Raw genomic sequence first — 18,039 nt, 5'->3', positions numbered from 1 at the left:
TCTCACACACAAACATCGGATCGCACACACAGTCAGATCGCACACATAATCAGATCGCACACACAAACATCGGATCACACACACAAACATCGGATCGCACACACATCGGATCGCATACACACTCACCTCATCCAGCAACACCGATGTCTTCTCGCGGGCAGAAACCTGAGAGGCTGTGCGGTGGATCGCAATGAACAGGACCTGCGGCGGGACACGTGACTGTGTGCCTGAGATCGGTTGTGTGTATCTGTGATCGACTGTGTGTATCTGTGATCGGCTGTGTGCCTGCGATTGGCTGTGTGTATCTGTGATCTGCTGTGTGTGTGTGTGTGATCTGCTGTGTGTGTGATTTGCTGTGTGTGATTTGCTGTGTGTGTGATCTTCTGTGTGTGTGTGATTTGCTGTGTGTGTGATCTGATGTGTGTGTGATTTGCTGTGTGTGTGATTTGCTGTGTGTGTGATTTGCTGTGTGTGTGATTTGCTGTGTGTGTGATCTGCTGTGTGTGTGATCTGCTGTGTGTGTGATCTGCTGTGTGATTTGCTGTGTGTGTGATCTGCTGTGTGTGTGATATGCTGTGTGTGTGTGTGATTTGCTGTGTGTGATCTGCTGTGTGATTTGCTGTGTGTGTGATTTGCTTTGTGTGTGATTTGCTGTGTGTGTGATTTGCTGTGTGTGATTTGCTGTGTGTGTGATCTGCTGTGTGTGTGATTTGCTGTGTGTGTGATCTGCTGTGTGTGTGATTTGCTGTGTGTGATTTGCTGTGTGTGTGATTTGCTGTGTGTGTGATTTGATGTGTGTGTAATTTGATGTGTGTGATTTGATGTGTGTGTGATCTGCTGTGATTTGCTGTGTGTGTGTGATCTGCTGTGTGTGATTTGCTGTGTGTGATCTGCTGTGTGTGTGATTTGCTGTGTTTGTGCAATTTGCTGTGTGTGTGATTTGCTGTGTGTGTCTGCGATCGGGCTGTGCGTGTCAGCCAGCAGCAGGGGAGAACGGCGTGCAGCAACCACCGGAGATCACAGGAGGACCTGGGAACCACGCAGACGTCAGGGTCTGGTGAGTATGAGTCTCCTGGGAAGTGGGGGGGTCTGCTTTTTTGGGGGGTAAACTTACCCCCAACCGTGTTTCTCCAAGAATAAGACCTCCTCCAAAAATAAGCCCTAGTGCTTTTTTGGGTGGCAAAAAAAATATAAGACAGTGTTTTATTTTTGGAAAAACACGGTAGGAGCAACACAGGCAGGGGACTAATGTGCCAAAACTGGTCCATTTTCCACAAACCGTCAACTGCGAATCAGATAACGGTTGGGGGAACTATGACAAGGAGGGAACACTTAAGTAAGATGGTGAGGGAGTATGTAGGTGACCATATCATCGTGCTTTCAGAGTCTACAGTTCCATTTAACTATTGGGTTTCCAAGCTCAACACTTGGCCAGACCTCACCTTATACGCTTTGGAAGTGCTAGCTTGCCCTGCTACGAGTGTGTTGGAAGTGCTAGCTTGCCCTGCTACGAGTGTGTTGTCTGAGCGTGTTTTCAGCTCAGTGGGGCCAATAATAATAGATACTCGCACACGACTATCCAAGGAAAGTGCAGACAGTTTGACAATGATCAAAATGAACCATAGATGGATTTCCCCAGAGTATCTCAGGCCGCCTGTTAACAAGACCCAATAATAACTGTAGCCCCAAAATTTGTATTTCTTAAGTTCAAATAAGTTCCATTGTTTCTCATTGAAGACTATTTTGTCTTCTATCATCTAATGAGACCGCATGACTAATCTAACTTGTTATGCTGCTGCCATGTAATTGTTTGGCCCAATCACCCAGGCCAAGGCTTTTCAAGCCTTTGTACATTATGCACTGGCACAACCACTGTTGAGGCTACACTGTCTATAACGATTGGTCAGGCAGTCTCTATTTGTGTTCTTTATTGATGCTGTGCTCCATGGTGTGTTACACATGTCCCACTGAGGAATCATATTTTTTTTTTAGCATGTTATGCACTGTTGTAAATCCTCCCAATTTTAAAAAAAGCAATTGAGAGTACCTTATGATGTGTTCCATGGTGTCTGAACAATTCCCCCCTGGGGAAACAGAATCTTTTGAAATTCTTGGTGTTAGCTAGTGGAATAAAGCCTGAGTTCCAGAGTGAAACAACTGCCACTTCCACGGTGCTGCATGCTTCACAAACTGCGGTCTAGGAAGCAGGCGATGATGCCTCCTGCTCCCAACCTGCCTTTGGCCAGATGCAAATGTAGCGCAGAGGTAACCGGTGTAACGGGAACAGGAAGAATTCAGTCCACACAGTAGCTGCGGTTTAACTCGTATTTTACTCACAAGTGAGCTGCAGCCCGACTGGTCCTGGTATTCCCCACTGGGGCCTCAGGATTCCCTTTGTCACAGTGCCGGTTTCATGACCTGGTGAGCTTCTTCCTTGCACCCGTCGCTAGTTGGTGGGCCCCTGTAGCATAAAGCATTTTAGGGTCCCCTCCTGATTTCTCAGTCGTGTCCGTATGCAGGCAGTGTGAACCTTTTCTAGACTGGATGTCTGTCCCAGATCCCTGGCTCTCCCTTTACTGTTGTGCTCTGGATTCTTGTAGTGGTGAGGAACCGTGACGATTCCCTTACCTGGTCGACTTATCAGATGAGCATAAAGTCTCTGTCTGAACTAGGAATCTGCACCCTGCCGATGCCCAGTCCTGTGAGTACTCTCTGTACTCTCCCAGCGACTGTACTCCTTTTAGCCCCGTTAGCCACTACACACGTACTGTCTGGCTGCATGTCGATTTCAGACGTCCACCTCCATCACTGTCCTTCGTCAACTGTTCACTCCACTGTCTGGCCCCTCCCCCTTTCCTGGTTTCTGACTAGCGGGTCTGGATAAGTCTCCACTATATGTGGCTATCCACAGGTCCAGCCCTAGAATGTTACCTGGTCTGTAAGGGAAAAAGGGTCATGTTTGTGTGTGTTTGTCTGGTGTTTACTGGCATTGGTCTTCCAGAAACCCGATAGCACTGCATCCATTACTAGATGCAATATCTTGTGGCACCTGACTGGTCAGGGGTGCCATATTCCCCCTTGGTAAATCCTAGCACGTCCTCGGGCTGCGAATACAAGCAAATACCACATTTTTAATGCATGAAAACGTTCAGGCCTGGTGTAACTAGGGAACGTGTCAAGGTTGTGATGGCCGGTGCCCAGTTCCGTGACCCTGGGGGTCGCTTTTTAAAAAGAAGGGAAATATTTACAGGTGATAATAAAATAAAAATAAAGAGTTTTTGTCGTGACGCCACTTGCGGGTTGCGGCTATTTAGTGGAGCCGCCGCTGCACAGTTCTCACTACTGGGGCTGATGTTGCTGGCAGCCAGAATGTTGGGCCCTCCACAAGTAGAGCCAGGCCCCAGAGGATGGAGGTTCTGGGTGTTTAAAGAAGGGAGACCACACGAGGGGTTTCTGAATAACCGGTTCTCTTTACTCACTTCGGATGGTGGATGGTAACTGGTACCCGGAGGACGGCTGATGTTCTCCTCTGGACCCCTTAATCCCAGTGACAGTGGTAACCTGGTGGCTTCTTTCCCCTACACCTCTACTGGTTGGTGGGTCCCTGTGGCTTGGAGCATCTGGGGGGTCCCCTCCTGGTAGTCTCTCAGTCAAAGCCTGTATGAGCGGTAGTGTGAACCCTGTGGGGATGGAGTATCTGGTCCTGTTCACTGGCTCTCCTGTTGCTACTTGTGTCCCGAACTTCTAGGTTTGTGAGGTTCCTGATGGTCCCCTCCCTGTGCAGGTATTTGTCAGGCAGCTTGAAGCGTTCACCTAACCTTGGGCCCTGTGCCCCGTCGGTGCTTTGGGTCCAGGGGTACCTTGCTATACCTTCCATGGCAACCACTCTCCTGTGTGTCGCCGTTACACGACTCAGTCTCCAGCCACGTCCGTTCCCTTCACTGTCACAAGAGACTCTCTTGCCTGTCCCAGCGTCAACTCCTGACTGACTTTTCAAATGTCCCTGTCAACTGTCTATCTTGCCCCTCCCACTGGTTGTTGTCTAGTGGACTGGATTGGCTCCACCTCTGGGGGGCCATTTACTGAGTCCTACCCTAGCTCATCACCAGTCTTGGGAAAGGGGGAAAAACTGAGCTAATATATGTGTTTAGTTGGTAGCGGCACTGGTCTTCCAGGTCCCTGGGAGTTGGCCCTGCATCATTGACAGGATTAGTTACAATGAAGTCCAAGAACATACATTGGGTGCATGACACTTAACCTATAGATTCCCAACCACTCCATATAAAGCCAAATAAGGCAATGGAACAAGAGAATCATACAAGAATAAATATTTTATTAATCATCATCAAAATATTAATAAAATCAAAAACAAAGGAATTCCCATGAGGGACATGCACATGTCTTACAGATAAATATACAGGACACCACATTCATGGTATAAGTTCAACTATAAATGCCTGGTTACCAAGCAATATGCAAATATTGTCCATTTTATAAATGCAAAAATACTTATACGTCAATGTTATATACCAATCAATCATGTGTCAAAAACAATCATTAAATTGCTTATTAAAATGATGTACATAAATATATTGCACAATAATTATAAATATATTGCACTATCACTATGACTAATATATTGCACTGCCGATGTAAAAAATATATTGCACAATAGTTGTAAATGTATTAAACTGTGACACATATAAGGCACTGACGAAAAAAATGCCCAGAGTGAAATTTGTAGTGGGCCCAATATATTGAAGGTACTGTACTATCAATTAGTGGGGCACAGAAATTTAGCAATTATATAGCCAAAATGAATACCAAGGTTGTAAATGGCTATTTAGCTCTTCATAAATTACACATCAATCCAGACCATTAAATGGCATACCAGTTCAATAGTATTGAGCCCGATACAACTAAAATATTACACTATCAAATAATTGCACACATATCTGAGCAAATGTTTTAACCAGTGTATCTGCCAGAAAGAAATAACTGGCTATTTAGATCGTTTCACACGCCCCCTGGAAGAAGCAGGGGTGAAACGATCGTAGGGTGGAGGGAAGAAGCAGGTGTGAAACGATCGTAGGGGTGGAGGGAAGCACATGTCTGCAGCTTTGTTTACCACGTGTATCATCTAAGGTTTTTTTTTTCGGCAGTGCCTTATATGTGTCACAGTTTAATACATTTACAACTATTGTGCAATTTTATTTTTTACAATGGCAGTGCAATATATTAGTCATAGTGTTAGTGCAATATATTTATAATTATTGTGCAATATATTTATGTACATCATTTTAATAAGCAATTTAATGATTGTTTTTGACAGATGATTGATTGGTATATAATATTGACGTATAATAAGTATTTTTGCATTTATAAAATTGACAATATTTGCATATTGCTTAGTAAACAGGCATTTATAGTTGAGCTTAAACCATGAATGTGGTGTCCTGTATATTTATCTGTAAGACATGTGCATGTCCCTCATGGGATTTCCTTTCTTTTTCATTTTATTAATATTTTGATGATGATTAATAAATATTTATTCTTGCATGAATCTCTTGTTCCATTGCCTTATTCGGCTTTATATGGAGTGGTTGTGAATCATTGACAGGATGCAGTACCTTGTACTGCCCTGATGGTCTCAGGGGCGCTACACAATCATCATCAACAACATCAGCTTCGATGTCCCAGCGTTTTTTCCATAAAATAGACATTACTGAATCATTTGACTACAATTTGAATAGAGGGCCACTGGAGCCGGTGGTGTTGGTGGAGGAGGAGGGCAAGGCCAACATCCCAACGGGCACATTGTAGCTGACCTTTTAAAGTGCTGTTAAATATGTCCCAAAAAAGGAAGTGCGAGACGGACACCAAAATAATGTATAAATTAGAGCCCTTTCTAATTGAAAAAGGGAGAAAAATTCTAAAAAACTAAACGTGTGAACATATGCAAAAGTGGTTTTTTTTAGGTCCGGGCTTGATTTTATGTTTTGTTAAAGTGATTAGGCACTACAAACTGTTTCTTATCAATTTCCCCTCTTTTAATTTGGTTTGAGAGCTGTAATGGCGGTAAAAGCTGCGTGCTGCTCTGACCACGTTATTCCAAGATACTAGAAATGCAGTCAGGCACCTTCTACAGGCTGTGCCCATACTATTTATGCCTTTTCCCATCCATTTCAGCCTTTTCCTCAGTCACCACAGCTTGGCGTTAGGTCCAACGTGAAATTATTCGGGTTTCCCATAGACTTACATTGCGTATCGAATATTCACGACCTATTCGTCGGATATTCGCGAAGTCGAATATTTTGGTATTCGATCATCCCTAAACTGTATCTAAAGTCTGAGTGAAAAAGCTGATCCCGAACTTCAACGGGTGCACTTATCTCTATTTGTGGGTAGCCTGACAACAAAAATAATCCCTTAGATATCAGACATATAAAATCCTTTTGTTTTTTTATTACAATTATTCTTTGTAAAAAGATCATTTTTTATAACATTAAGAGACCAATTTATATAGGGGCTGACTCGCCCACCCCAGGGCTATGGGACACCCGGTGCCGGGCCGGACTAGTCCGGTGGTAGTCAGTGGTGGCTGGGCCCGGCTCCGTGGCCCTGGTGGGTGTCAGTAGAATATGTGGCTTACTTGTTAATGGTTGTGTTCGTGACGCCACCTGTGGTATGCGGCTATTAAGCCGCCGCTGCTGTATGAGGCCTCCGGGATGATGTTATGGCAGCAATGGTAGTACTGCTCCCCACAGGTGGAGCAATGCCCGGGGCACAGTTGGTGCTTGTAAGTGTCTATGCAGATGAAATGACAGAGGCAACTCCAAGGGTGCAGTTCAAGTTCTTTACTCACAGTTGTAGGGACCCTCAGACTGCTGGGACCACTGTCAGGGACCTCCGCCTTCTGGGTGATTCAGAGCGTGAAATCCGGTGCCCTTCCTTTAGTGTCTCCTTCTCTGCTGTCTTCACTAGCCTTGCCTTAGTTAAGATGGACCTGGCTTGGCCTCCATTACAGCCTCCAGGCTGGGGGGTCACCTGTCGGCTGATTACCCCTTTTCTGAAGGTCTGCTCTGGGTTCTGGCACTGGGAGATTACAACGTCCCTGGGCCTCGGTTTTTACTGTTTGGAGATTGTCTTTGCACTCCTCCAGTCTCTAGGGACCGTCCCCTGTCGCAGCTAATCACTCCACCGATGTCACTGTGGACCAGGCCACCGCAGCCTGCAGCTACTCGTAGCGCCTCTGGGCCCTCGGCTTCGGTACCCAACAAGGACTGCTCGTGGTACCTACAGGACTACCCGCGGCCCTGCGACCCTTTCTGTCTCTGCGTGGTGTCACCTGGACCTCTGGGTCCCAGGTTCTGCACCAGGAAGCGTCTCCTTCAGTTCCTCTGCTCCTGACTGACTTGGAGCCTTTCTGTCCTTCTTTCTTTCTTTCTTTCTCATTGCCTGCCTCCAGCAGGCCTCCTCCTCCCTCCTTGCTCTCGTTCTTCTTCTCCAACTACATGCTGGCTCCTCACTCTTTCACTCCCTGAGGTAAACTGAAACTAACTCGACCTTCCTTTCTCTATCTGCTCTCTGGTGGCTCCTCCCACCTCCCCAGTTGCTAAGCTACCACCCTATGGGAGCAGGGATGGGTCTTACAGCCCCTCTCAGCATGCAGCATGGGAGGGTTGCCTGCCACTTTCCCTGGTCCTGTGTGTCCCTAGCAATGGGTGTAGTGTGGATTTACCAGGGGACCGGAGTTCACTCTCTTCCTCTCCCAGAATGGGGCATCACACCGCTTGATGGGGTGCAATGACCTGTGGCGACGGAAGCCTCAGGGGCGCCACAGGGCCACTCTTGATTGATGAAGTGGTGCATGACTCGCCATGAAACTAGAGCGTTTGACGAGTGACATGTGCCTCCTTGTGTCATGCTAGAAAGATTACTTCCTTCAGGGATTGGAGTGAGATTTCTGGCATAAGGGAACACCACAGCTTATCATGAATTAAAGTAGATGTGCTGTCATGCCCCCCTCCCACCCAAGCTCTGCCAATTTTGGAGTGAAAATGCCAAAAGCCACCAAATACTAACACAACTTTCCGAATTTGAGACTTTTCAGTGCTTTTGTGACCATTTTTTTGGCATATACAGTGCCTACAAGTAGTATTCAACCCCCTGCAGATTTAGCAGGTTTACACATTCGGAATTAACTTGGCATTGTGACATTTGGACTGTAGATCAGCCTGGAAGTGTGAAATGCACTGCAGCAAAAAAGAATGTTATTTCTTTTTTTATTTTTTTTTTTAAATTGTGAAAAGTTTATTCAGAGGATCATTTATTATTCAACCCCTCAAACCACAAGAATTCTGTTTGGTTCCCCTAAAGTATTAAGAAGTATTTCAGGCACAAAGAACAATGAGCTTCACATGTTTGGATTAATTATCTCTTTTTCCAGCCTTTTCTGACTAATTAAGACCCTCCCCAAACTTGTGAACAGCACTCAAACTTGGTCAACATGGGAAAGACAAAGGAGCATTCCAAGGCCATCAGAGACAAGATCGTGTTGGGTCACAAGGCTGGCAAGGGGTACAAAACCCTTTCCAAGGAGTTGGGCCTACCTGTCTCCACTGTTGGGAGCATCATCCGGAAGTGGAAGGCTTATGGAACTACTGTTAGCCTTCCACGGCCTGGACAGCCTTTTAAAGTTTCCACCCGTGCCGAGGCCAGGCTTGTCCGAAGAGTCAAGGCTAACCCAAGGACAACAAGGAAGGAGCTCCGGGAAGATCTCATGGCAGTGGGGACATTGGTTTCAGTCAATACCATAAGTAACGTACTCCACCGCAATGGTCTCCGTCCCAGACGAGCCCGTAAGGTACCTTTACTTTCAAAGCGTCATGTCAAGGCTCGTCTACAGTTTGCTCATTATCACATGGAGGACTCTGAGACAGACTGGTTCAAGGTTCTCTGGTCTGATGAGACCAAGATCGAGATCTTTGGTGCCAACCACACACGTGACGTTTGGAGACTGGATGGCACTACATATGACCCCAAGAATACCATCCCTACAGTCAAGCATGGTGGTGGCAGCATCATGCTGTAGGGCTGTTTCTCAGCCAAGGGGCCTGGCCATCTGGTCCGCATCCATGGGAAGATCGATAGCACGGCCTCCTACCTGGAGATTTTGGCCAAAAACCTCCGCTCCTCCATCAAGGATCTTAAGATGGGTCGTCATTTCATCTTCCAACAAGACAACGACCCAAAGCACACAGCCAAGAAAACCAAGGCCTGGTTCAAGAGGGAAAAAATCAAGGTGTTGCAGTGGCCTAGTCAGTCTCCTGACCTTAACCCAATTGAAAACTTGTGGCAGGAGCTCAAGATTAAAGTCCACATGAGACACCCAAAGAACCTAGATAACTTGGAGAAGATCTGCATGGAGGAGTGGGCCAAGATAACTCCAGAGACCTGTGCCGGCCTGATCAGGTCTTATAAAAGACGATTATTAGCTGTAATTGCAAACAAGGGTTATTCCACAAAATATTAAACCTAGGGGTTGAATAATAATTGACCCACACTTTTATGTTGAAAATTTATTAAAATTTAACTGAGCAACATAAGTTGTTGGTTTGTAAGATTTATGCATCTGTTAATAAATCCTGCTCTTGTTTGAAGTTTGCAGGCTCTAACTTATTTGCATCTTATCAAACCTGCTAAATCTGCAGGGGGTTGAATACTACTTGTAGGCACTGTAGCTTTGATGATTGGGGACCAGAGCGTCTTAAAAACTTCCACATATCTAGGATGCATAATCTGATTCAATTCTCCTCTCACTATTTTTGTGTGAATTGCCTACAGGTCTGCGCCAACTCCAAAGGTTTAAAGGCAAAATTATCACATCTAGTCAATAGAGAAAACTAGACATGAAATATATTTTACAAGCATTTATTAACAAAACAACAAGATTTGAAATGCAATTATATACAATGTGATATATTTAAGAGTTCCTATCTCCAATCTGGGGCTGCGCTTTTTAATAAATAAAGCAATGGGCAACCTCAGATTAGTGAATTATCTAAATATAATCCAGTATCAAAACTATTCAAAAATATTCCTAAAGGCTCTCAAAAGGGCTAACAGTGTGCCAGCTAAAAAAGAAAATGAATACTCACTGCTCCCCACGCCATAATCCCGGCCACCTCTAGGCAATGAAATCAGCGCCAATGAAGAGGTCAGCGGTATTATATGCTTGAGGAGCAGTGAATATTCATTCTCTTTAATATTGGGAACACGTGATCACCAATCCTCTGGCTTACTGCAGTGGCTGGGAGATCACGTGTGTCTATTAGAGAATGAATATTCACTGCTTCCCAAGCCCATAATCCCGGCTGTGGGGAGCAGTGAATATTTCGGCAGCTTAAGTGTAACTGGAAGCACATGGCAGTAATGTCATGCGCTTCGCAGCTTACATGCTAAAGTCACTTGCCAGCATCAGAAGAGAACACCGTGCACAGGGAGAGCGGAGGGATGGGGAGTATAATCATTTATTTTCTTATGTGTGCAGCGTGATAGGGAAATATATACAAGAATGGGCCCGAGATGAGGGCCATATATACAAGGATGGGGATGTAACGACCGGATGCCGGTCATTATGACTATTAAGGTACGATGGCACTATGGAACACCCAGGGACACAAAGATGGTGAATAACAGTTTTCTTTATAAGTCTAAAAAAAATTTACAAAACCAGTTCTCTTACAACTTATGGGCCACAACAGCCTGGAATAAAAAAAAAATAACAATTTATTCAACTTGGAGGACTTCAATTGTCGGTCTTTAGAGATGAACTGGACTATATTCCCCCCACCGGCCATACCGCTCCCTCCCCTATCTATTAATGGGGCTTACCCGAGTGCACTACTACAGATAACAGCACGTGATCCCTCCAAGGATATAATCTTACAACCACCTTCCCTTATTTTTACAATTCAATCAGGGTACCCGGCCAACTTCCCATATACAGTAAGATACAAGTGAATTTATGTACATGTACCGCTATGCAATACTCTGTACCTCACTGCCCCCAGACACTGTGATGAAGCAAAGGAAGAATAGTCTATTATTATCAGCACAACACAGCTTAACTTCTGATAAATTTCGGGTCAGAGCAAATGCCTCCGGATAAACAAGCAAGCACAGCTCCTTGTCAGCGAACAGTTTTTCAAAGAATAGTCTTCCTTCAAAGTGTCCTCTTCCTATCTGTCTGTCTCTAACTGACTATTAGTACACCGATCGGTCTCAGGTCAGTTGATAGTCACAGAAGTCTTCCACCCAAGATGGCGTCGGTCTCCCTCAGACTGCTTCTGAGGGTATGTGCGCACGTTGCTTTTTACCTGCTTTTTACCTGCTTTTTTGCTGCTTTTTCTTCTGCGCTGTTAAATGCCAAAATGGATGTGTTCTTCTATTCAAGCAAAGTCTATGGGAATTTGGGTTTCTTGTTCACACTATGTTGTTCAAAATGCTGCCTTTTTGTGGCAGAACTTTGGTCAAAAACTCAGCTTTGCAGTGCAAAACCCAAATGGCAAAAACAATTGACATGTTGCTTCTTTGAAAAGCTGAGTTTTTGACCAAAGTTCTGCCACAAAAAGGCAGCATTTTGAACAACATAGTGTGAACAAGAAACCCAAATTCCCATAGACTTTGCTTGAATAGAAGAACACATCCATTTTGGCATTAAACAGCGCAGAAGAAAAAGCAGCAAAAAAGCAGGTAAAAAGCAGGTAAAAAGCAGGTAAAAAGCAACGTGCGCACATACCCTGATTCACTCTTAGATGAGCTTATCCAAGCACTTTCTGGAGAAACGTTCGCTCAGATGAATTCCCCTCGTCAGGGGCCGTACGAGCTCCAAAGAAAAAAACAGGCAATCCTATTTGTCCAGAACACAGGAGTTCAACAACCTTCATCCTCTCTTGCAGCCTTCTTCCTGTCACTCTTTTCTTGCTTGTGCAGTCTCCAGATCTCAACTGAACTTTTAACTGTCTCTGTTTACGTTACCAGGGAAACCTAATGTAACCCCTTACTGTCTAGCAGTGTGACTGCCCTTAAGTGACAACTTTTGGCCATGTAAATTATAGCATATATATATACACAATACTTCATTAACAAACAAGTTTATCTTATGTACATTTTCACCCTGTTACAGAGACATACATACTAAGACAAGAGCCATATATATACTCGGATGGGGATCATATATACCAGGATGGGATAAAGATGGGCAACATATACCATGATGAAAGACCTATATACGAGTATGGGAGACATATATACCTGGAAGGGGCCCAGTATGGGGGACATTAGTACAGAATTAGGGGATTTTATCCCCGTAACAGTGTCAGCAGCAGATCCTACCCATAACAGTGCTTCATGACCACATTTTTTGAGTTAGTTTTTTCCCTATATTCCTCCTTCAAAACCTATGTCTTATGGTTCAAAAAATACAATAATTTCTAAAAAGAAAGAAAATGGTTCTCTCTCTCTCACCAATTCTTACTTGAGCAATTGTAGCCGATTTTTGGATAAAACCCTTTGAATTATGGTACTTCATGATGGTTTCTCCCGTGTGACTCATCTGACAACAGGACCTGATTAATGATAAAAACATTTGGCAAATTCTGAACGCAAGAATGGCTGCTCCTCTCTGTTTGTTTTCTGTTGGTCGGCAAGACTTGATTTAAACATTTCAATTATTCACGTGAAAAAGGTTCCTTCCCTGTGTAGCTTCTTCATATGTTTAACAAGATCTGATTTCTGAGAATTACATTTTCCACATTCAGAACATAAAAATGATTTATTTTGTGTGATTTTTTTGATGGTAAACAAGACTTGATTTCTTAGTAAAACATTTACCACATTCTGAGCATGAAAACAGCTTCTCCCCTGTGTGAGATCTTTGATGCACAACAAGTTCTGATTTCTGAATAAAATATTTCCCACACTCTGCACATGAAAATGGCTTCTCCCCGGTGTGACGTCTTTGATGCACAACAAGATATGATTTATGAAGAAAACATTTCCCACAGTCTGAACATGAAAATGGCTTCTCCCCAGTGTGAGATCTTTGATGCCGAACAAGTTCTGATTTCCGATTAAAACATTTCTTACACTCTGAACATGAAAATGGCTTCTCCCCGGTGTGATATCTTTGATGCACAACAAGATATGATTTCTGAACAAAACATTTACCACATTCTGAACATGAAAATGGCTTCTCCCCTGTGTGACATCTTTGATGCCCAACAAGTTCTGATTTCCGAATAAAACATTTCCTACACTCTGAACATGAAAATGGCTTCTCCCCTGTGTGACATCTTTGATGCACAACAAGATCTGATTTCTGAATATAACATTTACCACATTCTGAACATGAAAATGGCTTCTCCCCGGTGTGACGTCTTTGATGCACAACAAGATATGATTTATGAAGAAAACATTTCCCACAGTCTGAACATGAAAATGGCTTCTCCCCAGTGTGAGATCTTTGATGCCGAACAAGTTCTGATTTCCGATTAAAACATTTCTTACACTCTGAACATGAAAATGGCTTCTCCCCGGTGTGATATCTTTGATGCACAACAAGATATGATTTCTGAACAAAACATTTACCACATTCTGAACATGAAAATGGCTTCTCCCCTGTGTGACATCTTTGATGCCCAACAAGTTCTGATTTCCGAATAAAACATTTCCTACACTCTGAACATGAAAATGGCTTCTCCCCTGTGTGACATCTTTGATGCACAACAAGATCTGATTTCTGAATATAACATTTACCACATTCTGAACATGAAAATGGCTTCTCCCCGGTGTGAAATCTTTGATGCACAACAAGTTCTGATTTTTTAATAAAACATTTACCACATTCTGAACATGAAAATGGCTTCTCCCCGGTGTGAAATCTTTGATGCACAACAAGTTGTGATTTCCAAATAAAACATTTCCCACAGTCTGAACATGAAAACAGCTTCTCCCCTGTGTGACATCTTTGATGCCCAACAAGATCTATTTTCTGAATAAAACATTTCCCACATTCTGAACATGAAAATGACTTCTCCCCTGTGTGATATATTTGATGCCTAACAAGGTGTGATTTCTGAATAAAACATTTCCCACATTCTGAACATGAAAATGGCTTCTCCCCTGTGTGACATCTTTGATGCACAACAAGTTCTGATTTCCGAATAAAACATTTCCCACACTCTGAACATGAAAATGGCTTCTCCCCTGTGTGATATCTTTGATGCCTAACAAGGTGTGATTTCTGAATAAAACATTTACCACATTCTGAACATAAAAATGGCTTCTCCCCTGTGTGACATCTTTGATGCCTAACAAGATCTGATTTGAAATTAAAACATTTCCCACACTCTGAACATGAAAATGGCTTCTCCCCTGTGTGACGTTTTCCATGGTTAAGAAGACTTGATTTACTAGTAAAACATTTACCACATTCCAAGCATAAATATGGCTTCTCTCCTGTGTGATATCTTTGATGGTGAGCAAGGGTTATTTTCTGAGTAAACCATTTTCCACATTCTGGGCATGAAAATGGCTTCTTACTTGTGTGAGATTTTTGATGGATATTAAGATGTGATTTTCTGGTAAAACATTTCCCACATTTTGAACATGAAAATGGTTTCACCCTTGTAGGAGCCGTTTCATGTTCCATTTCCCTTCTGTAACTTTTATTTTGCTTACAATTCTGTGATAAATCGGAATTTTGGACTTGTTTGAAAAGATCTGATGATGAAGCTTTCAGAGGAAGGGCTGGAGGTATATCTGGGACAGCAGCATGCTCTTCATATGTATCATGTGTGATACTTTCTTCATCTATTTTAAATTCTGAAGATAATAGATTTCCATCTGAACTCTCAATACAGTCATCTGCTAAAAATAAACACAATGTTATTATTTTTTAATATTATCTTGAAAGTACATTTTTTTAAACCATAACATCAGATATTAAATTAGAAAAAAATGTATTCTGAATCTGTTGTCCAATTTCGACATCTAAAGGCTAGTTTACATGGTACGCTCTATCGTGCGATAGCACGAGCGATCGTACCCGCCCCCGTCGTTTGTGCGTCACGGGCAATTTGTTGCCCGTGGCGCACAAACTCATTAACCCCCATTACACGTACTTACCTCCCGCACGACCTCGCTGTGGGTGGTGAACATCCTCTTCCTGAAGGGGGAGAGACGTTCGGCGTCACAGCGACGTCACACAGCTGCCGGCCAATAGAAGCGGAGGGGTGGAGATGAGCGGGACGTAAACATCCCGCCCATTTTTTGAAAATGAGCGACGTGTCAACGATCAACGATAAGGTGAGTATTTTTGCTCGTTCACATTCGCTCGTAGCTTTTACATGCTACGATATATCAAGCGATGCCGGATGTGCGTCACGGAATCCGTGACCCCGACGACATATCGCCCGATATATCGTAGCGTGTAAAGCCCGCTTTAAGGCATCGCTAACGATATATCGCTGAGGTCACGGAATTCATGACGCACATCTGGCATCGTTAGCGACGTCGTTGCGTGTGACACCTATGAGTGTTTGCTAACGATTGCAAATAGGTGAAAAATCGTTTATCGTTGACACGTCGTTCATTTTCCAAATATCGTTGATATTTGTGATTGCTGGTTGTTCGTCATTCCTGAGGCAGCACACATCGCTATGTGTGACACCCCGGGAACGACGAACAACAGTGTACCTGCGTCCGCCGGCAACGAGGTGGAAGTGACGTTTATGCGTCTGCTCTCCGCCTCTCCGCTTCTATTGGTGGGCTACTGTGTGACGTCGCTGTGACGGCGCACACAAACCTCCCCCTTAAAAAAGAGGTTGTTCGCTGCCCACAGCGACGTCGTTAGGAAGGTATATCCTTGTGACGCCTCCTAATGATATTGTTCGCCACGGGCAGCGATTTGCCCGTGATGCACAAACAACGGGGGCGAATGTGATCGCTAACGATAACGCTAGTGATACCAAAGCGTGTAAAGCGGCTTAATTGTAGTGATGGGCGATCCCCCAGATGGTCGGAATCGGGGAGACTCGTCGGACTCATTTTGTAAAGATCGAGATCGGGATTGAGATAGCACGATCTTGCGTTCGATCACCGATCTTGGACATTACAGTTATGGGATGGGGTGGGGGGGCTGTAAAATAAAGAATACAGTTAATAATAAACATTGTCATTATACTTACAGGTCCGGCGACGCGTCCTGCACTCTGTCTCCCGCAGCTTCTGCTTCCAAGTATGATCATCGCGGTGTCCTCCCGGTAACCAAAGGACCTCCTGTGATGTCATAGCCATGTGATCAGTCAGGTGGGAATGTTGTATTATCTCATTGGCTACAGACTGGGTCACATGATTATGACATCATGCAAAGGTCCTAAAGTGTCAGCATGCTCGCCGGTACACGGTGCTTGCCCGAGCATCTCAGTACTCAGTAAACTCGGCGACCGCCGTGTACCGGAGAGATGCTCGGGCACATGCTCGGCACTCCCTCCCTGCACGTTGGCGCTCTTTACAGAGTTAGCCCACATGCAGGGATTGGCTGCCACAGCCGGTGATGAATAGTGGCGTCGGGAATCAGTTGATTGGAGATCACTGTTACTATAGTATAGTAACCGGTTCGTTAGCTTACTATGACAATGTTGGCAGCAGTGACATCACCGCTTACCAACCCGCAGCCTCTGATCACTCATTGAGCAATTAGACAGTGCGGGAGCAGCAGCGCTCTTCCTCCCCCGTGCATTCTAACATAGCAGAGCTAGATCGGTGACAGAAGACCAGGATCGTGGAGGGGTGAGAGGGAGTAATAAAGATGGAGTCCCTAAGTATGTCTGTGTATTTATTTCTAATAAAGTATTTTTTCTCTGTGTGGTATCTTTTTTTTTTTAACCCTTTATTGGAGATTCTTAATGGCCGGATCAAACTTGCCTGATATTAAGAATCTTGGGCTTAACACCAGCTGGTAGAACAAATCTGGTAGTAACCCCTTATTACCCAGCCTGCCACCCACCACCAGGGCCGCTGAGGAGTTGGATACAGCGCCAGAAGATGGCGGCGGCTGCGGACTGCAATTTGCAGCTGGGGGGCCCAGAAAGCTTGGGCCACCCTGCGCTGTGGATTCCATTCCCCAGCTGCCTAGTTGTACCTGGCTGGATACAAAAATTGGGCGAAGCACACATCTTTTGTTTTTTTCTAAGTATTTCATGAAATTCATGAAATAATTAAAAAAATGGCTTCCCTATATTTTTGGTTCCCAGCCAGGTACAAATAGGCAGCTAGGGGTTGGGAGCAGCCCGTACCTGTCTGCTGTACCTGGCTAGCATACAAAAATATGGCGACGCTCATGTCATTTTTTTTTCTTTTTTGGCAAAAAAAACTTTAAAAAAAGGGCTTCCCTGTATTTTGATTGCCAGCCAAGATAATGCCAGGCAGATGAGGGTAGCAGCCTGTAGCCATCTGCCTTATGTGCGGTGAGAATAAAAAATACTGCGAAGTGCTACGTCATTTTTTAAAATTATTTACTTTTATACAAATATATATATATATGTGTGTATATATATATATTTTATTTAGATAGATAGATAGATAGATAGATATGTATATATATGTACATATATAAATATATGTACATATGCATATATAATATACACACACACATATACAACTCTGGCAAAAATTAAAAGACCACTGCAAAATTTTCAGTTTTTCTGATTTTTTCTTTTCTTTATATTTTTAATTAAAATGTAAATTGCTCTTTTATTCTATAAACTACTGACAACGTCTCCGAATTTCCAACCAAAACATTTTGTATTTATTTTACAACAATTAACATTTTACTCAAAAATATACCTATGAAGAGAAAAACTGAAGATTTTGCAGTGGTCTTTTAACTTTTGCCAAAGCTGTGTGTGTAAATATATATATAATACATATTTTTATAAATAAAATGTACACAATATATAGATGTATAAAAAT

At 43.6% G+C, this 18,039-nt stretch overlaps 1 protein-coding gene across 1 annotated transcript in view; it reads right to left on the bottom strand.

The window, feature by feature from the left end:
• Positions 1 to 11,796: 11,796 nt before the first annotated feature.
• LOC142260524 (uncharacterized) overlaps positions 11,797 to 18,039 on the bottom strand; it is a 72,214-nt gene continuing 65,971 nt past the window's right edge. Inside the window, exon 8 of the mRNA XM_075331972.1 lies at positions 11,797 to 14,934. Coding sequence (XP_075188087.1) covers positions 12,839 to 14,934 — 2,096 coding nt within the window. The 3' untranslated portion in view covers positions 11,797 to 12,838. The remainder of the gene's footprint in view (positions 14,935 to 18,039) is intronic.

Source organism: Anomaloglossus baeobatrachus, unplaced genomic scaffold, assembly GCF_048569485.1.
Source record: "Anomaloglossus baeobatrachus isolate aAnoBae1 unplaced genomic scaffold, aAnoBae1.hap1 Scaffold_118, whole genome shotgun sequence".
Taxonomy (NCBI): domain Eukaryota; kingdom Metazoa; phylum Chordata; class Amphibia; order Anura; family Aromobatidae; genus Anomaloglossus; species Anomaloglossus baeobatrachus.
The sequence above is the reverse complement of the archived record's forward strand: the minus strand, read 5'-3'. Positions and strand labels throughout refer to the sequence as shown.